General features: G+C 43.7%; 1 protein-coding gene across 2 annotated transcripts; it reads left to right on the top strand.

Annotated features, from left to right (window-relative positions):
- Positions 1–515: 515 nt before the first annotated feature.
- On the top strand, positions 516–21,462 carry LOC8032745 (ADP-ribosylation factor-like protein 6-interacting protein 1). Of its 2 annotated transcripts, XM_040214283.2 has the most exons (8): positions 738–882; positions 2,268–2,422; positions 4,606–4,736; positions 6,491–6,610; positions 14,839–14,956; positions 16,152–16,236; positions 17,420–17,629; positions 20,210–21,462. In XM_040214283.2, the coding sequence occupies exons 2-7, from the start codon at positions 2,390–2,392 to the stop codon at positions 17,533–17,535; spliced, it is 603 nt and encodes a 200-aa protein (XP_040070217.1). In that variant the 5' UTR covers positions 738–882; positions 2,268–2,389; the 3' UTR covers positions 17,536–17,629; positions 20,210–21,462. The 2 variants fall into 2 exon arrangements, with proteins under 2 accessions (XP_029847776.2, XP_040070217.1); XM_029991916.4 differs by lacking the exons at positions 738–882; positions 2,268–2,422 and adding an exon at positions 516–638.
- Positions 21,463–26,117: the final 4,655 nt, after the last annotated feature.

Raw genomic sequence — 26,117 nt, 5'->3', positions numbered from 1 at the left:
CAGTTGTATCTTTTTGAAGACTGCATATTCATTGCGCACATGCTCACTTTGCATCATAATAAAACTACATGTAAAATGTCATTGATGTGCACAATCAAACAGCAAAATTGTGTCTCCTTTTTAAGTAAACTAATAATTAAGCCATTTTGAACAAAAGATCAAAAGTGGGACTTTATTTTGAACAGTAATTTTATTCGAACAGTAACCATTTGACTGTTTGATTCGATACAAATAAAAATTTAGATGTCAATCCTGCATGTTTTAAAAGTAGCTGCGCGGACAATAGCCACATGGCTAACTGAGTGTTCGAGATAATCGCTGGTCTTCAAGACGTCAAAGTTTGCAGTCCAGAGCGAGGTGCCTAACACGGACAACACTCTTCAGTTGTGGAAGTGATATGGCGGGTAAGTATAGTATACATCTTCATTGACAAGACACGCATATCAACAACCGACCGGTGCCTGCCGCCTACGGTATATCTCTGGGCAACAGATACACGTTTGGACGGTGCTATCTCGATGCTTAAAGAAGGTCCTTTCTAAGTGCGTTGACCGAAGGCCATGAGACGGTTTTCTTGGATTTTGTCTTCAGGAAAGAAACGCCGTGCAAGCGATGCAGGTGTACGAGTTGAGGCATTGGTAAGCATGGGTCAAAAACTTATCGTACACGTTGTTTGCGCTTAGATTGCTCGGTACACCAGCACCTTTGGTTTGATGCACCTGGATGAAACCCAACAGTGTGGCGGTGGCAGCAAGACGTTACACCACCGCTTCGACCCCAAGCTTGTTGCAACGCTGCCCATTGTCGCTGTGCGGGTTTCGTCGCAGTAGCAGTGCAGTATACTACACGCAGTGACACTTGTGCGATTTAGCGCGATTCAAGGTGGGTTTTAGTTTATTTTATCTTAACTGCATGAAAGGTGCCATATTTCATTATTTTTACCGCTTTCAAATATGTTTTTCAAGTGGCGCGAAATTATTTGGCGCTTGGAGGCTAGCTCTTGCGTGTACTGTGTCCAAAGAGGTTTCATTATTTTCTCAAGGTTACAGAGTGCTTCTAGAGCTGTTCTAGAGCAGCATATTTCATCCAAGAGGCCTGTATTCTGATCTGCAGAATGACATAAGTCGCACAGCTGTGTCAATACTTAGAAATGCCGTTACAAACGCTACGGACTACTTTGCATGTCCGATCGACACCACGCGACACGCTCCCTGGACTTCGCAGATTAGACGCACAACCAGACGTGGATCGGCTTAGTAACCCCAGAGCGAGGGGACAAAAAAAAAAGACTGACAGACACTAAACTTCGGAATTTCATGGCCGACTTTTTTTTCTCCCCTCTGCTCCAGGGCAGAGCCGTGTGTAGAGAGAGTTTGATCAATGGGAGGCGCGGGCACAGCCGTGTAGAGAGAGTTTGGTAAATGGGAGACGCGGGCACATCCAGGGCGTGCACCAGACGCAGAAAGGGCTTGGCATGCTCTCTTGGCCAACCGGAAGCCGAAAAGAACCCCCTAGCGGTGGTAGCGAGAAACAATTTTAATCATTGGTATATGGTTTTAATAAGTCAGAAAGAGTTAAATGTAGTAACCCTTCATGATTGGAGATAAGGTGCGCGTGATGTTTTGAATATGATCATGCAGAAAGATGTAAAAAACGAATGTGCTGCTCGAACTCTGTTTTGCTCAGACATAGTGTGACCGCTCAGACGGCAGATTCCCGGCCTTCGGCGCCTGGCGTACGGATTATGTCGATCGTTCCGCTAGTCGCGCTCTTCCACCATGATTCTTGATCGGTATCCAAGCGTGCGAAGGCAGAGAGAGACAGTGCTTCGGTGTGCCAAAGAGCTTTGAACACGCCGCGAGACCAGCAAAACTTGCTTTCGGCGAGTTGTGCCTTTTGCCTGCGGCACTGAGCTTCAGTTAAATTATCACGTGTTCTCAACGGCGAGTCTCACCGGGTTTTAAAAAATTTATTCGGCGAATGACGACGAACGAGTAGAAAACTCGACTCATGCGCGAATTTTACATCATGGAAGATGGCCGTGTGATCAGTGTGATGGCCGCACTCGCGTAGTGGGAATGTGCGATTTACAATTAAATTTAACAAAAAAGCTGACAATGCACTCGCTTTTCAAGTTTTTTTTTATTTCTTTTAAGATCCATACTTGTAAAATTTATGAACACAAAAACAAAAAAATAGCTTGTTTACAGCGCCCTTTTAACGTGTGGAGTTTATGACAACACGACGTTGCCTTGTCTGTTCCACAGACTCAATGAGCGGGCGAACATAACAACAACAAACGACGACGGAGGAGGCTTGCAAGTGTTGGAGTCCTTTTATAGTCTCTGCGAAATAAATCTATCGTATTGCTAATTTTAGTCTCGCAAACATGGACAACGCTAATTACAGCACCCAAGAACAGGTATGTGCTTGTATTTTGCTGACGCATTCATCCGGGATGCAAACCCAACGATAGGGAGGCGTAGCCTTCTGCAGCCTCCCAAAAAAACGAAGTTGCATCGCCTGGTTCTATTTCTGCATCACTTACCCCGACTCTTTTGGACACTTGAGATTACTGAAGATGTTTACTGCATTCATATAACCTCGAGTTTATTATTATTATTATAATTTTTTCCTCTGCAAGTGTTTCGTAATTTTATTCTTGAGGTCAAAGAGTGCTGCGCCTGCGGAGACGAAGTTGGGAGCATTCACGACGAGGATATTTTTGACCCTGAATAAGTTTGCGCAGTGGTAGCCCATTTTTAGACCAGAAGTAGAAGTTTATATTTGCTTGTAGCCCATTAATGTTACAAAATAACGCTTCCTGACAGCGAATCAAGAAAGCTATCATTAAACAGCATTGAAAATATAAATAGCGTATTTTAAGTGCACATTTTATCAGTTCGTATGCCCCGAATTTTTGGACTCTTTAGATGTTGTCGAACCTGGTTTAGAATATTTCTAAAAAAATGTGCACGATCAAAGCTGACACTTTGGGCAAATCAAAATCCTGACAGTATTCACTCTTCAGACGTAGTGTCAAAGATTACCCTGTGCTGAATGGATCAGAGATGGTGTCTAGATCTTGATACCCCACCTACAGACTCTATTTGTGTGGTAAAGCGTTTGGGCTTCCTGCGATGGCGTAATGTGCTCGGGCGTCAACCAAGGTAGGACTGGGGGACCTGGTGTTGGACAGATGCCAGCTTGACTTAATTAGATGCCGCCGACATACTCGCCTTGTGAATATCGCATCATCAGGTACAGGTGAATATGGATGAGTCTGGTGAACATTCCACCGATTGAACAGGCTTCCTTCCTGCAATGCAAACAAGGAGGGCTTGAGATTGTCAGGTAATTTCGGTACACCCAAAAATGTCAGGAAATCGTCAGCAAACCTGCAAAGAGCATATGCAGAGCCAGGAGGCTGAAGATGTACTTGCCAGGTAGCTCCATGGATTCCTAGGCATCCTAGGCATTAATGTATAGAGGGTCTCCACTGCAAATTGTAGCATGAAGTGAACGAAATCACACAAATATTTGGAAAGGATTAACTCTAAATATTTTCCTTTGACTGAATAGGTTTGGCAGTTTTGTTGCTTTAGTGGGAAAACAAATGTTGGACACGAGAGGTTTGATGGTGTACTCAAATGGCAGCACAAAACAAACCAATTTTCTTGTACAGAGCGATCCACTTTTAAAGAGAACACTGGAACGCTTGGCTGGCGCTACGCCGACTGCTGGCGCCCGTGGAAGCTTTCGCTCACTGCGCCTGCGCCGTAGCCTGCAGTGGCAGACGATGCATGGCACGCACCGCCTCTGGTGATCGCTACATCTGTGCCGGCCACGCATTTTGGTGTTTCTTTTAAAAGTGGACCGCTCTGTACATTCTGCTGCATGTGCATTGTGGTTAGTTCCTGAGGTCTTCAGCACTGGCATGAAGTGTAGGAATTTCTGTAGTGATGATTGTGTGCCTCTGAATATCCGTTCCTGTAGTACTCGCACCGACCGTGCCACATCTTCCAAACGTTTCTACTCTATATGCCAAACATTGCTGGGCCGAATTTCAACTGGTTTGGTTAATTAAATACATTTATTATAGGATTGTTGAGCTAGTGTTTATTTTGGGAGATGCAGTTTCCCAATGACATTTTGGTAAATACCACACCAGTTGAGGCATTCTCCTCTCCCCACTAAAGAACTGCAAACTCCATATTATGCGTTTACACTCTGAGTAGAGTTCACCGGGGCAAATTTCTGCTGAAAAAGAAAGAAATTTTCCTTAGATAGTCCGCACACGGCACATATCTGCACTAAAAACATTTTCATACGCAGCACACCTCGAAAAATTCCCACTTTACTATCGCACAAAGAAGCCAATATTATGCATAAATCATAATTAACATAAACTGTCGTTCACAAAATCCGTCTTGCATCTCATCTTAACGTACGACCTTGAAAAACAAATCGTCATACTATCTGCATTTGTAGATGGTTCGCGCCGCATTAAGTTTCAACTTCTGGATGCATGTAGTCGGCAGACCATGGTCCAGAAAATAGGGTAAGCTCTGAAGCTCTAAAAAGGGCTCCGCTTGTTCGTTCCAGGACCAGGCCAAAAAGCTGAAGCTGAAGTTGGAGAGCTGGCGGGAGGTTGTCCTTCCTCTAAACTCTGTCCTCGTCTGGAACCAGCCGTACTACCCGGGATGCGTCTTTGGCGTCGTCTCCACCCTCTTTCTGTGAGTCATGGCAGTCGTCCCGGTACTCTTGTGTCACTTCGAAAAGCCATGGCTGCAAGTGTGACCTGGTGTTTTGCGGCAGAATGTATGGTCGCAGACGAGACGAGAATGGCTAAGAGGACTTTCGGTTGTCCTGCCTCCCGCACGAGCTTCCTACCTTTCAGTAACGCCTCGGCATCTTGAGAGCGTGCACATGCAGCCAAAGCACAACCAAAGTGAAGGAGCATGTGCTGGAAGCCGTGCCTCAGAGAAAGGTGGCGTTCTCATTCTGTCGGTGACCGCTGATGCCTGGCAAGCTCTCACTCACCATTGGAAATATGCTCATGTCGTTTGCTTGAGCATATGCTCGAGCATTTGCGAGCAAGCACGCACGAGCATATTTGAAATATGCTCGTGCGTGCTGATAAGCACTTTTACTTTGGCAGTGCGGACACTTCCAAATGCTCCGGGGTATTCTGTGTGAAATAGCGGCGGTTGCGTGAAGTTATCTTACGTTGCACCGAGGAGACATGAACAGTAGTTACAGTAGTCTCGTGCATTATGTACATCGCAGCCAGACCTACAAACCTTCGCTTCTTTTATTAGCGAGCTTTGTCGAGTGACAGTTTGCTTTCCTTACTGCTACGCAAGTTCCCAGCCTTATTGTTCTAGAACATAATGCTCTGGCATTTCTAAGGTCATTCATTTGCCTAAATAAACTGTTTGCATTCATGCTTACGAATGCTCTTCCACCATTTTGCTGCTTCAAACCACTGCCGGATTGCAATCTCTGACCTCTCAACTGTAATTGGCCCATCGCATTCAATATGAGGGCAGTCGGGTCGTGTATCAGAGAATCTGTGCACATAGCCCAGTAAATTTGCTGTGATGTGTGCAGGGTGTGAAGAGGGGTGTAGACCAAGAAAGTAATGTATGCAATACAAATGATTGTTTGTTTGATCGTGCTGCAGTTGCGTGTCGTCTGAGTTAAGGCCGTAGAATTTTGTCGGACCAGCCTAACCCATAGTTCCCAAAAGGGACAGTGCCAAAGCTTACCAGTTAGTTCTGTGGGGTTACATTGATGCTAGCTAAAGGTACATAGCACAGTGCAACCCTCATATAATGAGCTGCAAACAATTAAGTGTTTGTTACATCAGTAATTCGTGGGTCTTGCTGAAAATTCACAGTGACTCTTGCTGACAATTCGTTGGGTTCTGTATATGTTTGTTTCATGCTGCAGAACCGAGGAATTCTGGGTTCAAACCCCACCCCTGCCCGGTTCGCTTCATATGATCATTGTACTGGCGTGCGGTCGTGTTTCACTACTGTGTGATGCTCTTTAAAGACCCCAAGCTACTAGTGGTATTGAACTGGCTACATTTCTCGTCTACAGCTGGGACATGAGACGACTATTAGAGCTGACCAACGAGGTTGGGGCTGACTAACTTCTGGCTGTCTAAACATACACAAAGCACAATTATGTGTTCATTGTGACCATAGTTTGTTGTAAGGGAGTGCATTGTGTAGTGTGCCATCACCCTCACAAATGTTATGAATGCCCTTTTCGTGTTGGAACTCTTTGCTCTCGCTTTCTACCTTGCTGGAGAACTGCCTCATTTGATTGCAGTGACTGTACACAGCGACCTATTTTGACATCAGCTTTACGTTTATGCCGCCAAAAGGCAGTTAGTTGGTCAAGGCTCGTGAAGTGACTGCTGTCTGAGGGCTCCGGTGGACTGAGACAGTCCGCCACATTGTGCTGTGCTGATGTGCAGGCTGCTGTGGTACCTGGAGCCCTCCCTGCTGACCACCCTTTCCCTGGCTGGCATGGTGGCCTGTCTGGCAGACTACCTGGTGCCCCTGGCCTGCTCACACCTCTGCAGCCAGGACAAGTGGTGAGCTGCGACGGGCCACCTTTTTAAGGGCACAGTGCACATTCTTGCACAGTGCACCCTTCCTTCCCTGGCACCTTGTTAGAAACCAGGGAATAGAGAATGGCGTGCCAAGAGCCCTATGTATACCCAAAGCAAAAAGCAGATGCCCCTTTATCTTTGAAGGTTCGGAACTTGCACTGACAAACTTTGCTTTCATCGTGCAACTTGCACAAGGTCTCTCTTTAACACCGAATATGTTTTAGGGCTGGGTTCCAAGCGTAGAGCTTTGCAAGTGTCCTAACGACCATATAACACGGCCAGTTGTCTTTACAAAAGACCGTGTCCTTTGTTTGGAATCGAACCGCTGACTTCGCTGACTTCACTGACCTCTCGCTCGGTAATCTGGTACCCTCTTCTTATCGCTGGAGGAATAGCATTGTTTAGCATGGTTCTAGTGGGTATATATGTACTCATATTACCAGAAAAACTGTCGCCCCAATGGTGGGAGAGCCAAAAATATGCTGCACTTTGTGTTTCCTAACTTGGTCCGTAGGATTAACCTTTTGTTGACACATGTTGCCTAGAGGCAACAAACCACATTATTTTTGTTTGTTTGATAGTTTCAGTTTTATCACATATTTTAAGATCTAGTAGCCCGGCAACAATCTTGAAGATCAGAACTACAGCGCCATCTAACAAAAAGAAATGCAAATATTTGACAAGAAAAAAAAAGTTTGGCGCGCAAACACGTGGCAACTGCGTTTGGCGAAAAATATTGAGTGTTTTTCTCTCGCCACTAATATTTTACGATAGGTGTTTGTTTTACTTGAGGCTATCGTATGCGGAGATATCATTGACATTTTGTAGCAATTCATAGAGGTTACGCAAGAGAGCCACCTTTGGACTTTTGCCTGGTGCAAGAAAGCTATAACTTTCAAGTTTACATTGCTCTTTTTTTATTTTAGCTGTTTCTTTATTTGATCTCGTTAAACATTAATATCATAAAAATTAAATGTTTTAAGCAGTTATTGTATATCGTCAGAAAAGGACAAATTAAGATTTTCTTCTGACGTCTTTTCATTTACCACATGTAAAAAAATTGCTTCGTTGTCTTTGCCCTCCACCTGGTAATTCTTTTAGACAGATACAGGGTATACCCCAAAAAATGTGCCGCTGCTAACTTCTATGGGGAAGTTCTCAGCCTGAACATTCATATATCACTACTAGCTATTGTTTGAAGCAGCTCGTTGAAAATGTATGGGGATAACTCCTGCACTTTGTATAGTGATTCTGTAGCTTGGAAGGGGGTTTTATACTTGCCTGAGTCTCCTCTATTCTCTCCTCAAAAAGAGTAGCCATTTGAGTTCTACTTTAGCCAGCCTCCCTGTTCTTCCCTGCTGAACTCACCACATACTTAAACTTTGAACGATTCCTTCTCTTCTGTTACTCAGAACATGTCGAGCTGGCTCTTGCACTCTGTTTAAAGTATGCACGTCATGTTCATGGGCGATGTTAGATTCCCAATCCAAAGCTTTGGTTTGCTTTTAAGTACAATAGAGAATACTAAAAAGAGATTAAGTCTCCTTTTCTCAGTCTGTTGGGTGAGTTACGTCACTGGGATGTGCAATGTCATTTTAAAAATGACTGTGCACATTTCAGCATTCAGTCATTTTGGGAAACAAGTTTCATTTATTTAATGGTGATCTTAAGTGATCTTTCACATATTTGCGGATGAATCTTGTATATCTTGGGTTAATGTAAAGTGAACAATTGATTTTATGCTGTTTATGCAAATTTAAATAGTCAGATAAAATTGTAATTAGGCTGTTCCAATTAATACCCCTGTCAGGTGGTGCTCTAAAGGCCCTTTTCACTAAACTCCTTTATAAAATAGGCCAATAAGCTCACGATGTTGAATGTGCACGTGCGCTACGGCGTGCTCTAGTTCGCCGATTTTATAAAGGAGCTTGTACTAAAGGCCTCTAAAATGCCCGTCTGACAGGGGTATAAGTCATGTTTCAATGAACTGCATTGGGTCACGCTTTCACTCTTAACCTCTACCTAAGCTACCCAGAAAAAAAAATTTTGTGAAAAAAATTTATTTTGAAAAATGTCATATTTACATTCACCAGCATCATCTAGAAAGTATTCCCAGAAAGTTTAATTAGTTTACACTGCATAGTTGATTTTTTATAAATTATTTTCGGTTTACCGATGCTAAAGAGAGAGGTTAGAGCACTTTAAACACATTTTTCTCCATTCCTCTTTTTGGCATAAATTTAACATTAGGAAAACTATTCTTTTGTTATTATGTAACTTGGATTCACTCTTATTAGTTTTTCTGGGGTGAAATTTTAAGGGAAGGTAGCTGTGAGCTTGTATTTTTTATCTTTGCCATTTTTCATGCTCAAGAACAAAAATTTTGGACAAAGATGGAAATAAAGAAAAGTATTTGTGTGCATTGTTATTTTACTGAATATGAGGAATCCTATCCTCATATTCAGTGACTTTTTTGTCATGAAAGATAGTATAATACAGAAATATAGCTCCATAGCTATCTGCTTTGAACTGTCCTAAAGCTCTATAGCACAGGAAAACGACAAATTTACGAGTAATTTCAAAACAATATTTTTCCTACGCAGACACGCCCAGTTTCAGCTTTTATTTCTTTGCGCAGCATGGCCTATGTGGCTTTTTGCACCATTAAACACCTAATAATCAATCAACCACTTTCATCTTTAACATTTGCAATTTTTTTGTACTTCACCGAGGTTAACAAAATTTGGCAGAAATATTCTCAACGTCAACAGAAATGAGCCCTGTAAATGTCGTTTAAATCAGACAAGTGGTTCAAAGATTCACTTTCTTGGGTCGTGTCCCCCTCTTAAAACTACCCAGTACAATGGTACTACGTAGTTTTTGCAGGCGGATTCGCGCAGGTGAAAAGTGGATTTTGGAGCCGGATGGCGAAATCAACTTGTTGCTGGTAGAAAATCTGGATCAGTCCGGTACCCATATCTAGGGTGTGTATTTTCCGGTTTTAACCGAAAAACACCAATAAACATTCATCGGTGCTGAAAATATAAAGTCGATTAAAACCGAAAAACATTGGTGGTTGGATATTTTCGCCCTGGTTAAAACCGAAAAACACCGGTCATTGTTTCCAACGTAGCGAAACCTTTTCCCCATAGAGGTTCGTCAAACGTGTTATGTCGTGGATCCTGCATTCTTCCAATGTTTATACATGGCTTGCACGTGGCATCAGTCCGCCCTCCTTTCTGGGGGTCAAAAGCGTCTAGTGAACGCAGTGAAAGCTAAGCTCTCACACGCCTTTCCCCTATTGTGTCTCCCATGGCCCCCTTTTGTGGAAAAATTAACGCAGTGGAGAGTAGGCCCTCACGTGCCCTTTCCCCATTGTGTCTGGCCAAGTGATGTCTGTGCAAGCCATGTATTCAGAGGTTGCTGTCGTTCCTGGAAGACACTGCCAACGTCCGTGTCGTACAGGAGCGTGCGTTTTCATAATTGCGGGTTGTGAACCGCAAGGAACGTGCTGCCATGACGGATGCAAGCCTCTCGAAGTATGCTTGCATCTACTATAATAACCAAGTGTGGGAATTAGATGCTTCCTAGAGAAGAAGTGCATAAAATATGTGAATAAATTTGGAACACTCTGTCTGTGATCAATAGCATTTTTGTTCCCACCGATAATCACCGATTTTAGCCTAGTCGTGAGACATTCCACCGAAATACACCGGTGTTTTGAAAATAAATAAACACCGAAAAACACCTGCCGATTTTTCTCACTTTGACACATTTAATAACATGTTTGACATTGAAACAAATATATCACTGGGAGTGGAAATTATTTGAGCTTAACTGCTGCAATAAAATTATCAGGTGTGTAAACAGTGCAGGATAATAAATGTGTAAGCAGAGCCTAGGTTTGTTGTGTGCGTATTAATATATTTCTTCTAACAACCCCCCCCCCCCCCCCCCTCTGCCCCGCGTGTACCGCATTTCGTTAGGTAAACTAATATAGAAGCTTCAACAACACAACCCCCCCTCTCCCTCCTTTCTATGAAATCTCTGTGTTCCATAGCTTTCACTGTTGCAAAAACACAACCCGTCCTTCCTCTAAGAAGCAGTAATGATATGGTCCAAACTAGAAACCGGTACAGTGGTTTTTATCCTGACCCAGACGTACAAGACTTGTTGTCCTGAATGAACCTTGATGAGTTAAATGGTAAACCATCACTTGTCAGTGATTCGAGATTTAAAAGGAAACTGGGGTGGCATTTTCTCAGGACTATTGACGTTGTGTGCTGACCAAAGTAACTTGGTTGTATATATACATATACAGTCATGTCTCGTTAATATGGACGCCTCCGTTCCCCAGAAAAATCGTCCATAATGTGAATCGTCCATAATAACGAATCAAGGTCAAAAACACAAACATTGGGTAATAATTGTTAAAAAAAAGCATTGTTTTTTTCGCAAAGAACGAGGAGGTATGAGTTTGCACTGACGCTTTCGATCCCACTTTAGTGTCCGAAAAGCGCAACACTTCCGCCACTTGAAGTGCACGTTTTCCGTCCCCCTCCTGCTCAAGGTAGGCGATCGCTGTCTCCAAGCCACGGCGAGCTTCACATTGAGTAACGGTTGGTCTCTCTTCTTCATCGTCTGTTTCTGTCGGCGCAAAGTTTTCGACAAGTTGATGGCTCTGTTGAGCGGATTCACCGACAAGCTTCATGATCTGCTCGTCGCTCATAGGCTCTCAGCTGTTAGTCTCTTCGTCTATATTCAAGAATGCCGATGCCTCTTCATCTGGGTTTTTCTCCCCGAGTTGTCGAAGAGCTTCAGGAAGGGCCGCGAGCGGAAGTTCATCCATCGGATCCTCCACCTCCATAGCAGAGCTGTTAACAAGAATACCTGCGTGACGCCAGCAGTTCACAATGGTTTGAGGCCTCACCGCGTCCCACGCCCTCTTCAGCTTTTGAAGGCACCACCTCAAGTCAACAGTTTGCGGTTCATTGTCTTCCGCGCAAGCGATGTAGTGCTGCACAAGTTCACCTCTGTAGTGTGTCTTAACCGCGCGAATAATTCCTGCGTCCAAGGGCTGTATTTTGGCAGTCATGTTGGGTGGAAAGAACTTCAAGGTAAGGTTTTCATAGTTCGCACGAACAGAATGGCATGATGCATTATCAACCAACAAAACAGCCCTCCTCTTCTCAGCCTTCAAGAAGCGGTCGAATTTTGCCAAGAAGATTTCAAATATCTTTCCTGTCATCCATGCTTTCTTGTTGCAATTGTAAGAGCAATACATGTTCGGGTCAAATGTCTTTCCAAAACATCGTGGTCGCTCCGCTTTTGCCACGACAATGGGCTTCCACTTGTGGGTGCTGCTCGCGTTGCACAAGAATCTCACCGTGATTCTCTCTTTGCTTCGCTTGTTTCCAGCCACAGGTTCGGATGCCAGAGTCGAAGATGGGCCCAACTTGTAAAAAAAGCCAGTCTCGTCGAAGTTGTAAATATCATCTGGAGAATACTGAGCAAGAAATTCCGCAAGCTGTTCCTGAGCACTGGCAACGGCGGCTGTATCCACGCTTCCACTCTCTCCATGAATACGGTGGCTTGAAATTCCATGCCTTCTCTTAAACCTGCTGAGAACCCCTTGAGTAGTTCAGGTCATGAATGTCTGCATAAAGACGTGAAGATTGCAGACATTAAAATAAAACCACTGAAGAGAGAACAGTTATTTTATTGTAGATGCGTAATTGCACAAGAACGAGCAACTAGAAAAATCCTTAGAAGAAACAACATTTTTGGGGAGGAATGCGTAACATTTTGAGAAAACATTTTCAGCTCAGTGCTTAAAAAGATACGCTCAGAACTCACTTACCCATTGTTGTGCCGAACTCCTTCGCCTTTTCTTGCAGCATCTCGTCGCTGACGGCGGCCCCTCTGGAGCGCATTTCCGCAAACCAGATGTTGACGGCCTCCTCCAACTTCTCAAACTTTGGGGGTCGCTGCCGGCAGGAACTGGAGCTGGCTGTGGGAACGCTCATCCATTTCTTTGATTCTTTTAGAATTGAGTGGACTGTCGATTTTCCGAGATCAACGCCAAGGTTTTTTCCACTCCACTCTTTCACGTACTGAACAGACGCTGAAGGCGTTTCAATTTTGAATTTGCATATCTCCTTTGTCAGCTGAGCAGAAAGCTCTGTCCGTTTACGCTTAACATCTGTCATTGTCTCCACCTCCGAAATGACCGGAGAAGCGTCCAGCCTTGCCTCTTGCCTCTTATGCACAACGAATGTGATTCATCACGTATGCCAACCCGGAAGGAGATGGCATACGTTTAAGCTTGAAAGACAAGAAAAAAAAACAAAAAAAAAAAAAAAAACGACCACCTTTAGGCGCACAGGTCTTATCTCAAGGGCGGAGGACAATAGTGAATTCCGGGTACAAACTGACCTCTACGATTCACTAACCTTTTCTTCTGTCGGGTGTGTGGACTCGCCTTCAAAGTAACCAGACGGGGAACAAAAAGGCAATTGGGAATTCCGAGTAGTACACACTGGGGTCACTAATATTTTTTTTTCGTGGACACGTGTCCATATTAACGAGACAAACATGCCTGTATTTTCCCGTTTCGTCCCCAAAATAGCCGTCCATAGTCCGGACTGCGGGTTTCTGTATTAACGGGACAGAATTGCATGGCGGGAGACCGGTCGCCGAAAATTTCGTCCATATTGCGGGGTGTCCCGATTAACGGGGTCCATATTAACGAGACATGACTGTATATATACCATATTTTCCGGGCTATAGTTCGCGGACTATACATGTTTAAAAGTTGAAATTTCTGGCTGTGTGGACTATCTACGCGTGCGGACTATACAGGAATTATGTTTTTCAAGATCGTTTATTATGACGAGACGTGACGAATTTTGTGCACGAAAGTGTATATTAATGATGATTTATGCACATTATAGGCTTTATTGTGATCTAAAAAGCAGACATTTGTAAACGTGTAAACGTGTGCCGTCTATGAGAAGATTTTCATGTCGACTATGCACCGGGTGCGGGCTATCTAAGCAAAATCTTTTATTTTTGACCCCAAATTTCCCCCTGCGGACTATACATTGGGTGCGGACTATAGTCTGGAAAATACGTTATATACTTTTTTTTTCACTGGAACATTGAAATTTGGAATTTATCGGATAAATCCAAATTGACAAAAATTTTACCGGCGGGTATTCAGAGTTTTTGGATTTACCTGCAAAACTCTGGACACCCGCCGATAAAATTAATATAATATAGGTTTCAATTATAATATTCCATATTTCTTGTGGTATTTTCTTTACATCTTGCCATTTATATTGGTGGATGTGCTGAAATGAAGGTCATTTACATTGTGCATTATTGTTGTTGGTACATGCGATTGAATTATTTTTGTCTTGTTTACTTGTATAGTCTGCAAATCAATGTTCACCCTTGCCTTGGCCGCCAATCAGGTGGCTGGCAAAATTGTTAAATGAAATGTATGGCAAATTGCTAGGAAATTGTGTTGCATGCATAAAAAGTTCAAGCATCGCAAACATTTAGTGATACTTCCAGTTTCACATATGCAATTTTGCTAAATGAAGCGATACTATCGCTAATCGGGCCGATAAACCTGGCGATCTTCCGGAGCCTTCCATACTCTCGAGCTCCTCTTCCTCAGTACGCACAGGTGGTCGAGTTGCTCCTTGCCTACCCGTCCGGTCACATGACCCTCCCCATTAACCAATCAGCATCGAGCTTTGTGGCCACACTTATCAGGCTTCTTTTACCAGGCTTCATGAAATTCGGAGAATGTTCGCTCTGCATTTCATGCGGAGCGAAGACACAGAGTTGTGCAAGATTCCACCTAAGGAACAGTTAAATGTCTTATTGTACCAATCACATTGTTGAAAAGGTTTCCTTTTTTGTTACGAACCTTGCTGAAAGATTTTTTAAGTAAGGCCATTAGGTTGTGCGATTTTGTTGAATTTAAGTAGTGTTCACAGCAGTGGGTCAATTTTAAACTGGAGCATTGAGCTGTCCACATGAGCTAATATTTCAGACTATTTTACAAACAATTTTGACATTAGGAACTAAGAACCACTTTGGTTCTCAGTTCCTAATGCCCATGCACACACACAGACCCATAAGATTACCCATGTTGATTTTTTTTTCTTTTTTTTTCAAAACCTGCATGCTTTGTTTAGGACGAGCCAGCACGAGCGTCAGCTTCAGGACATCTGCCTCGAGGTGGTACACGCAAAGCACTCTCTCATGGGCTTCTGCACTGCCATCAAAACAATGAAGCAGGAGAAGCCCAAGATGGTGAGGCCTTTCTCCTCCACATCCCTCTAGCCGTCTGTTCGAGCTGCCCGACACGTTTCTCTCGGCGGGAGCCAGAGGGTTTGCTGGTATCGGGTGCGCATAGATTATTTATTACGTCTTCCTGCAGGGCCTTGGGCATTAATGATTATGTGCACCGCACCTTGTGTCCCACAATCTCTTGTCTACTGTTTTTCTTTTAACGATACAATACCCAAGGTAGAAAATATTGAATCTGGTATTCAATCAGTCCCAGTTGCAGCTGCAACCAGTTTAACCAGGAATGTGGACAATAAACCAGCTGAACGGATCCCAGTTGCAACAGGGACCGCTTGACTAAAAAAAGGCCATGAGCCAGTTTTAATCAGCATGAACTTTGTACATATACAGTCAAACCCATTTATATTGAATTCACAAAAAAATGCCTACCTGTTCCATATAGCGGGTAATTCAATATAAAAGATTTATTTGACAACAAACAAGCACGCTACATTTAGAAAAGTTGTTTACTCTCGAAGGAACATCTGTACGTCATGGGGGACGCGTGACGCGGCTATTCAGTGGCTGCTTCCTCGTTTTTCAAAGTCTCACCGGCTCACCCTCTCCCTGCTCCCGCCGCAAAAGAGATTTTTTTTTTTCTTCCGGGCGGCCGATGGAAGAAAAAAAGCCGTCATTGAGTAACCTATTCCAGCCTTCAATAGACCACAGAAAAAAAGGAACACTTTACCGTCAGTTTTTTATTTCAGCGGACAAATTTCCTTTGAATGATCTCTTCTCTGTGATAATACCTAAGCTGATATCAGAAAGAATTTTTTTTAATTATACCTCCTCTGTGATATATAAGTAGGCTAGAAAATATATTTTCGTTTACAATTACTACTATTGTTATGAAAAATATGCAAAAGTATGAGATGGGTGCACTTGCGTCTCGGACTCGAGGATTTCCAGTGTAGTGATGATTTAATTTCAGTTATCAGTTATACTGGTTCTGAAAAGGTAATTTCTTGGAACAAATCCAGTGGCACGATTCTGTTTTTTGTCAAGCTTAAAAAGGAATACAGAAAGTTTGTTTTGTTTTATTGTCTGGAGTAGTCGCAGTGTGGTTGATGCATGATCTTGGTTGCAGTGAGGTACTAGATTGCATGTCTACTTTAAGGTTTCTGATGTATATGGGCCTCTTTCTCTCTCCGCTCTTCAGTACATCATTGTGGTGCTGGTGTCCCTTCTGCTCGTGGCCTGGATTGGGAATATCTTTGACAACCTGTTCCTCACATACCTCATCGGTGAGCCCACACATCACTCCAGAAAGGGTGCAGAAACCATGAGAACTGTAATGCTACCAATGCAAGCAGTGGAATGATGCCAAGTTTAGAAAAAAAGACTGCTTTGAAACTTCATTCATAGATTCAAAGCATCAGTTAGGTGCCAGTTCTGCCGAGATTACTGTATTTGCATACAGAAGGAACATACTAGTGTATTACCAACATTACCCAACATTGCTCAGTCTCAAAATTTTTATTTGTTATGGTGAGTAATGCGGCATAAATAGCGTGTATGCTTATATACGCTACGACTGCTTCATCATTCAATGTGCCCCGTTCATATAGTGAAATTGTTGGTGCTCCAATAATATCAAGCGGACACATGAGCCTCGTCCGCAGTTGGTGCATGTCAGAGTTGAGCTCACAAATATGTTCAGTATGTGAGGCTCGGTTTAACTACCCAATGGGGTGGAGGAGGCATTCTGCCATCAACTTCATCCCTCTTTGCTGCACCTACTTTCTTCGAGGTTCTGCAACCTGACACAGTTTACAACATGGTTCTCAGACTAGGTTCCCCAGTGTACCTTCACGGGTTCCCCAAGCTCTCCCCTAAGCAAAGCGTTTGTACAGTGTTTTAGTGGGTCTGAGCCGTCTATTGATGCCTAACACTGCTTACTGTGTGCATTACCGTTTACAAGGCCTGCAAGCTCTTGCGTTGCTTTAATGGGTCATTGCTTAGACTGGCAGGGTTTCCCCAGCTGCCATTCAAGGGTGCAGAAACCATGTCGCATGACGTCAATTTCGCCCACTAGATTAAGTGGAGAAACTGGATCGGTGTTTAGGTCACGTGACGCCTATTTCTCCGCTATATTTAGCGTGGAAACGGGATTATTTTATGGTCACGCTACGTCGATTTTCTCCGCTATATTTGGCAGAAAAATGGGATTGCGTGACGCTCCCAGCATGTCGCTCGTTTATGCTGGTCATTCTCGTAGAAAACTACCCATAAAACACGTTCCATATTTAAAACTGAATAGGGGGCAGGAGCGTCGAGGAAATTTGGAAGCTTTGAAAACCTCTATGAGGGCACTCTAGGGAACCCAGTTTGATGAGCCACGATATGTGGCAATGTCCTTGAATGGCTAGGCTTCTTGCCGTGGCTTTCTGCCTCCCACTGATGGTGCCTCCGGTCCGGTGGTTGCAGTTCTCTTTGTGGCCATGGTGCCCGGCATGAAGCGCCACGGGATCTTCAAGAAGTACTTCTCGGTTGTGGTCCTCTCGATCCGGAATCTCATCTCCTCCAAGATGAAGAAGAACTGAATTGCTGGGCGGCTGTGCGCAAGCATCCTGTCTTGGAGGCAGGGCTGGCGGGCCAGCTGCACAGCGAGACTGCCAAACCTGCGACGGATCCCAGGTGGGATTGTCTGTCTGTAGTCACGTGACTGCGGTCCTTAGATGCCTTTGGCCTAGAAACGTTTTGTCACGCCATGACAAATGCTCAAATGGTGAGCCGTGCCTGCTAGAAAAGTTGGCACGGACAAATGAATCCTAGTAAACAAAGCACATGGACACGATCAGCAAAGGAATGTTGTGACTTGGATTCATCACCATATAGCCGTATGCAATACATTTTCACACCAGTGTAAAAGAATAAATAAGTCAATGCCAAAGTAGCAGCCGCGTAAATTTGTCGCAGCCACGACGGTGCAAGCGACAAATACAATATAATCAAGAACGTTTGGGTTCTTGTTTGTCAACATTCGATTTATTTCATGAAGTGCCGCATCAATAGTGTATTTCTTGGGTTTGAACGAGGAAGCTTTGCTGTGCGGTTGCTTTAGCTAAAGAAAAGCGTAGATTATAAGATTATTGGACTCGAAACGGGCAGTTCTTATTTTAAATGAGTCACTAATAAAGCAAAACACGCTGAAGACGCTTAAAGGCCCGTTCACAACCTCTTGTGAGAGGGCGCACTGGCGCCATCTATTGGGTAGCGGTGTAAACTTGGCGGTCCCACATATTTTCTATTTCTCTCGCACATTATCCTTTCTTGGCTTGAGAAACGAGAAGCGATGTTTTGCGGTATAAGTACCGTAATACTTCCTGAATTTACAAATCCTGTCATTGATTGCTTCTAATGGACATGTATAATAAACATTAATTGCAAAATAGAATCTCTCTAGGGACAGCTCAATATATTTAATATATTTGCTCAATTCTTTGTTATAACACTGCAAAACAGTCTGCACAAATTAATACACAAGCTGAATCTCGAAATTTAAATAGCAAAATCAACGTACCATAATCGGCTGATCCATGTTTAAAATTTGTAACTATGCTTTCAGTTGAATATTATGAATATCATGTTCAAATTACTTCTTGTTCTTCGGAAAGAATGGAATGGTGAAACATTTCAAGCCTTTGGGGTTTAGTAGTTTCTGTGGTCCTCGTGATCCTTGGGCCGTTTTTGTGGCTTCAAAACGCCAACGCTTCACAAGAAAACAAGATATCTTCCTCATAAAAAAGGAAAGTCGAGAACAATAATATCTCTGACGCTCCCTCCCCTGCTTAAAAAAAACGCAACAAAAATAACAAAATGCTCACACTAGAGAATATTGTCCCCTATCACCATGCTTGTGAAAGTGACAAACTCAGCACGTCCCCAATGTATATATATAAAAAAAAAAGCTATGTTTGCGTTACATAATTTGGGATAAAAAAATTAAGAGAACTGTGTTATGCGAGGAGTCCGTCGGGGCGCAGTAACACATGTCGAGCTTTTTTGTGTAAAACTATAAATATGCTCGCAGATGGCGCCGCTAGGTAAGAGAAAATATCACTGAGGCGAGTTTTCCAGCTTTCGCGAGAGTGAAAACTTTATCATTTATTTTGCAATGAAAACACATGGAAGTAAACCTTTATAAGATATGGTTTTAGGAAAAGCAAATATCTACAGCTTTTAGATATCGGAAGTTGTATCTGTGGCTCGATTGGTTCCAGAAAAGCTCTTAAATGAGGCGTTAACAAAGGGGTATTTTGAAGTAATTCAGGTTCTTATAGAAAACATTTTACTGTGAAATTAAAACAAGCAATCTCTGGAAGCTATTAAATATTTTTATTAGCTTTCTAATAAAACTATTTCCAAATAAAATTGTTAGTTGTAGCTGAGACAAAGAACCAAAAAGGTGGGCATAGGAATTGCATAGGGTTGGGGAGCTGCAATATTTTCTTCATTATGTTTTCTCTCGCATTGGTTGAGGATTAGGCATTGCAAGTCAATTGTCTTGTGTGCAGAGCATGAGCGCCACATATGGTAAGTCCACATATGAGCTCCTCATGTGGACCGAGAGAAATGGGGACCAAAAACTCAAAACCTGACCCAACACTCGTCAGCAGCAAAAGTGGGGCAATAGACGGGTAGGCCAGGACTAATACCTAATCTATTTTATTATCGATGTAATAGCAGTCGTGAAAATGGCAGCTCGAATAAGTGTTGTCATTCGTGACATCCACAGTGTGACCAATGTCAACGCTGCTTTGTATGTACATTTTGCACTTTGAAGGATGTACTATTACTGCTTGGTTCTTGCCACTTTCTACATGTTTCAAAAAGCAACATGAAATTTCTTGGCATGCCAATTTATATTATGTTTGATTACATAATGTCTGACCCTGTCAATTATATTAAAATCTGACTTTCTTTTCAGTCCCCGATTTTTTTTTTTTTTTTGAGTCTCACCTAGAGACAGATTTCAGTCTACCTGCTTCCTCGAATGTTCAGTGTCGAAGTGTAAGGACGTATCTGTTCAGTGCATGTTGCTGTAGTAATGTTTTGGACAATGAAACGTGGGCAGATGTGAGGTTGATTTGATTCCCACATTCTGTGTGTGGTAGCTGCCAACAAAGGCAGACTCAGAAAGGCCCTATCACACTTCTTGAAAATAAGCTCGGGTGGAATTCTGGAACCAAATGTGGCTTGGTATTCTCGTTGCAGGAACGCATCAGTCTGTTTCCTGCCAGACGAGCAGGGAATGGCATCTCGGTTATGTTGAAGAGATCTCAGTCCAACAGGAGGCACTTGCCACCACTGTATGAAGCTTTGATGTGTGCTCGTGCGAGCAGTTTTGGCCAAGTAGATTTGCTCGAGATTTGTGCTTGCTCTCGCACTTGCTGTTCATTGGCTTATTGCTAGCATTTTCCTCAGGTAAAGCAGTGGTGTTTGTTTTGTTCTGAACTGGAATTTGTGATGGTACTGCAGAAGAGTATTGGTGTGATTTGTGACAGTTTGCAATTTTTCTTGTCCAGTAACATATGTTGAGAAATTGGGAGCACTGGCCAATACTAGGTGTACCGACGTATGGTATTAATACTTTCTTATAACAGGAGTTTGTTATAAATTTGTATAAATTGCCATTAACAGGTTAAGCTTCAGAGTGGTGCAAGTGTCAAGGCAATTTCAAGTGCAAATTTTGTCATTTTGCTTTCAATTCTGTGTGAGCAGCCTGAGAAGGTTCTACTTCAAAGTTGTGCAAAGGCCAAGGCAATCACAAACATGAATACCTGAATGTGCACTGTGATGCACGCATACATTGGGAACTGAGCCTTTTTTCACCTATCAAATTGCGTTGTAGCCAATTGTGCTAATTGGACATTGGTATGTGTTGCCATCCATTTGGCAGAAGCAGTAGTGTATCCTTTACAGCTTGGTTACCAGGTTTCTCTGTAAAACGGCACCGAGATGCAGCTTTAGTCAACATTGCGACGAGTGTGGAGCTGCCACGTCCAAGTTTGTAACCTGTTCATAGCACATGCCTATTGTACCTTTTGTATGACCGTGTCCCCTGTGATTAAGTGATACGGCCGCTTGGCTTACATGCATAACACTACCGGTTGTGTCATAGGAGTGTGACATTAAGGTGATCATAACAGTTTGACATTACTGTGTCCGATTCTTTATTTCTGTAGGAAATTTTTTATATTGCTTTTTAAAGCGTGTTGTGTGGCATGATAATGGAAATGGCGGGAGAAAAGAGTTAGCACCCATGTGTCACGCCAAAGATATGATAAGCATGTACAGTATAGACCATAGTCACCTAGACAATAGTATAATTATGTTGTAGGAAGCTTCCCCGTGCGAGATGTTTTGCTAGCACGCTTGTAGTGGTTCAGAGTGCAATTATGGTCACAAGAGTATATTTATCCTGCCACTTCCCTGTGATTTCAAATAAATGTTCTCATTCTCAGTTCTCAGACTTCCCAGTGTTTAATTTGCTTCATAAGGTTGTAATCAGACTTGTTCTTAGGCAGCCAGAAATGGTTAGTTTTCTTTTCCTTAAGGCATGATTGTGATGACACTTCTCTGCATGGTTAATCAGTTTCATTGGCATATATGCTGGCTCCTGTGCTCCGGTTGTATATCTAGATGTGGCTACTTCAGGCAAGTGTCTTGTTATTAAATGTGTTAGTAGATACTGAATGTAAAATGTCTTGTTCACACACAAAAATTACTTTTTGTTTTAGTTTGATAATTAAACTTTAAATTGAATTTTCTCATGCAATTAAGTAATTTGATGATCTGTAGCTAAGGCATCGGGTCTGTTGTCCACACGCTCCTCTAAAATGTTATATCCAAATAGATTAACTTTCCTACTAATGTCGATGCCAATAGATTAACTTTCCTACTAATGTCGATGCCAATTGGAGATAAATAGGAATGTGATGCGTGTGTGCGCACACACACACATATATACACACTCCTACACACATGCATGCACGGACTGTGGTCTTGAGTGATGTGCGTAAAATAAATCCAATTTTGGCGACAAAAAAAAAAAGCTCTGAATGCTGGAGGTGCCGGTGCCTGTTCTTTTTTGTCTTCCTTCACATTTTACGTTTTCCTGCCTCAGTCCTAGGTTTACTATCATGTTGCAAAATTTAATGCATTGTCGGGAGATTCGATTTGGGAGATTCGATTTTGTGATTGAACAAAAGGTGTAAGCACGCCTGCCAAAAAAAAAAAAAAAAACATATATTTTGTCTTTGTTTTTTTTGCTGCTGAAGTTCCTTTTTTTAAATTTTTTTTATTAATATAGATGTAAGACGATATCGGGGGTTGTAATGTTCATGACTTCAAAGAGGCGTACCGGTCCTAGTCTGGCACAAGTATACTTGCACTGACTGCCACTGATTCAGAAGCTTGGTCGCTGTGAAACTGCCAGGATAAAAGAACTCTTTCTTTTAGTCTTGCCTTTTGCAAAGCTGGGTGACGTAATAGACCTATTGCTATACAACTCGAGCATCAAGGAGAATGCAGGGATTGGTGTTCCACGCGCCGCACGTGCTGGCCTCAGCAGTAGCAACTTTTCTAGAGCAAAAGCCTAAAACAAATGGCATCTTGCATGCGCGTTCGTCAACGCATTATTTTGGTTATTTACTTCGAATATTTTGTACGGGGAAGGTGTGCGCGTGTGGCGCGTGGAACACCAATCCCTGCATTCTCCTTAATGACTGGGTAATATAGCAAATGGTATATTGTGGTATTGAAACCATCCTTCTGACGACAGTCAAGCGCGGCTCATGGATTGGACACGAGAATTGTATGAGCACTCTACTTCGGCTCGTAACAATCGATGCTTCGGCGGGCACTCGGGTAGTAGCTCGTGTCCAACCACTGCGGTGACAAGAATAGCAGAGCTCTAACAATGCCTGTAGCTCAGCACTCATTTTCTGCTTTGCTGACCCCAGTGCGTGGCTATGATTTAACTTTGGCGCATGGTGGAAGAAACACATTTAGGGGACGACTCTGGCCGCTCTTCTCGTGGGGAGCGAGCGACCAGATCGTGTTCGGAGCTAGCCTGGAACAATTAGTAGTTAGTTCCACGACGCCGCGGAGGGCGCTGCGGTATGAAATCCCTCCTCGGCGGCCGCAGTGTGAACGGCGTAGCGAGCTCACCTTTTTCGCGGTGTGGTGGTTAGAGCGTTGTATTGCTTCTATGGAGCAGAGTAACGCAGTCCTTTGATCCGAGTGTTTTGCCGACAACATGATTGACAGAGCAGCTCGACATGAGTCGCATGGTACTCGGGGTTCCAGGAGGCGGCCCGTCTTATGGGAGACCTCATAGAGATCGACTCAATACGGCTGATTAAAAAATAAACACGGAGTTCGCACTTTTCAAAACTAGTCTGTCGTGAAGTTGGTAAAGTACTAAACACTTTATCAGTTTTTATAATATTGGATGCGAGTAAACATTTTGAGAAGGCACTTTCCAAGGCAATGGCGTTTGAAGCAGACGATTTTTCTGCGCAGTGGAGATAGACTTTTTGGGTTGGCCAAAGCGGGCCATGTGAACGTTGTGACGTCGCCGCATTGTCTGCTGCATAATGCTGCTCAGGCAGTTTTTTTAAGAGAAATTACGTTCCTATGTGCCACACAACTTGGGGCAAATTATTGTAAAATGTTCCTTTATCATGTCAAAAACTATTACCGTTCCGTACATCCCCAAAAATTCCCAAAGCGAGGGAATGCGGGACCACCGCTGGGGAGAAACAACCGGAGCGGTTGGTTTGGGAGGGATCCCATACTTGGGCGTCATCTATCCCGCTGCGAGTGAAGCGCTCGGTGCACCGAACATAATGTGGTCACCGCGTCGGAGAGAGAGTCGTCGCCTAAATGTGTTTCTTCCATTGTTCTTTGGCGGCATAGGATAGTCGCCAGACCACGTGGCCGCTTGATCTGGCTAAGAGTTGGGGGATGAACAAAGTTCATACTTCTCGAATTTATTTGCCGACTGCCATTGCTTGAAAAGAAAAACTAAGGCAATTTTCTTCAGTTATTACCGTAAGCGAGTGATTCTGAGTAGTATTTAGCAAAAGTTGAAAAATTGTTTCTTCCAGCGGTATGCTGCTCTTTTGAACATATAGACCAAAAAATGAGCGTCGAAATTTCGTTGTAGTATCCCTTTAAACACATCACATCGAACATACCAATATCTTGTTAAAAAAGTGAAAGCCGCTTACAACTCCCTGTAACGCCGAATTAGAGCGCAGCTCTTGAGGAGGAGGAGGGAAGGGCGGTGGGGGGGGGTTAGACACCAGGGGGGGGTCACGTGACCTTGGGGGTCACGTGACCCCCCAAGGTCACGTGACCCCCCTGGTGTCTAACCCCCCCCCCCACCGCCCTTCCCTCCTCCTTGGGGGGTCACGTGACCTTGGGGGTCACGTGACCCCCAACGCCGGTGACGTCATCAGTGATGATGACGATGTGGATGCCGGTGACGTCATCAGTGAGGATGACGATGTGGATGCCGGTGACGTCATCAGTGATGATGACGATACGGATGCCGGTGACGACATCAGTGACGTCACTGATGTCGTCACCGGCATCCGCATCGTCATCGTCATAATCCCTGATGATGTCACCGGCATCCACATCGTCATCGTCATCATCACTGATGACGTCACCGGCATCCACATCGTCATCGTCATCATCACTGATGATGTCTCCGGCATCCGCATCGTCATCGTCATCATCACTGATGACGTCACCGGCATCCACATCGTCATCGTCACTGATGACGTCACCGGCATCCACATCGTCATCGTCATCATCACTGATGACGTCACCGGCATCCACATCGTCATCGTCATCATCACTGATGACGTTACCGGCATCCGCATCGTCATCGTCATCATCACTGATGATGACGATGACGATGTGGATGCCGGTGACGTCATCAGTGTCGATGACGTCATCGGCGGATCACGCGACATTGGCGGGGGTCACGTGCCTCGAGGAGGGGGTCACGTGACCTCAGGGGAGTCACGTGACCTCGGTGGGGGCTCGCGCGGTGCATTATGGGACATTTCCCATGATGCACCGCGCGGTTACGCCGACGGCGACGCCGACGCCGCTCAAGCCGGAAACGGGCCCCTAAGAGCTGCGCTCTAAAAAGTCTCGCAAAGGAATTTTAAAACTAATTAAACAATTAGCAAAGAGCACCTGGTGGATGTCGCTAACGACTCGCTTGTAATGCCCGTTTAGGAACCTTGACAGCCAGTGACGGTGAGTGTCTCGCCTCCGCCCAGGACGAGAGAAGAGGGAAAGGAGGAACTCCTCTCTTCCCGAGAATGCCTTTTGTGTGTCGCAGAAGTCGCTATTAATTGTCCCCCTACAAGATTATAGAAGATTAACCCGTCACTCAAAAGTCGTACAAAAGCCGCCGCTTCAGTGGCTGGAACGACTAGGCCGTTCTCTCGACGTCAGCCTTGCCGTAGCTTTGCTCGTCCCGAGACGACCTACGTCACGATTGCGTTGGATGTCACGTGGTCTCCGCTGGGCCGGCCTTCTCCCAGCGCTTGCCAGGGTGGGCCGTTATAACGAAAAATACAGCCACCAGGCTCAAAATACGAACATGCGATTGTCATTTACGGATATTGTGGATCATATTCAACCTATTTTTGAACACGACGAGACAATTTCAAATTTCGTTGAAGTATATCCCTTTAAACGAGGTTTGCAAGAAAACCTTTTCAAAAAAACAAATGGCATTGAACCGTTTATTAATATTTTTTATATGATAATCACCCGTAATCTCAGAAATTTCAGAATTGACCGGAGTTGCCCTTTAGATAAAAAAAAAAAAAAAGAAGTATTAAACTGTTCACAAATTTCGCAAATTTCTTGTTGATGACACTGCATATGGAACAGCTGCTAAGTTTTGTTCACTGAAAATCAAATGTGACATGGAGTTTTTATTGCCTATTTGTGGTTAGTCTGCAATCTGTTAAGGCATAAGGCATTTTTCAGTTGTAGATGGGTAAAAGACCTGTTGCAAAACGTACAGCGCCACGACGGCAATGGGTTTCGGAAACCCTCGGCACAGATCGAACAGTCAAATAAATAT

The sequence above is a fragment of the Ixodes scapularis genome, unplaced genomic scaffold (genome assembly GCF_016920785.2).
Source record: "Ixodes scapularis isolate PalLabHiFi unplaced genomic scaffold, ASM1692078v2 PGA_scaffold1__304_contigs__length_218370807, whole genome shotgun sequence".
NCBI lineage: Eukaryota > Metazoa > Arthropoda > Arachnida > Ixodida > Ixodidae > Ixodes > Ixodes scapularis.
This window is presented reverse-complemented; position numbering and strand designations above follow the sequence as displayed.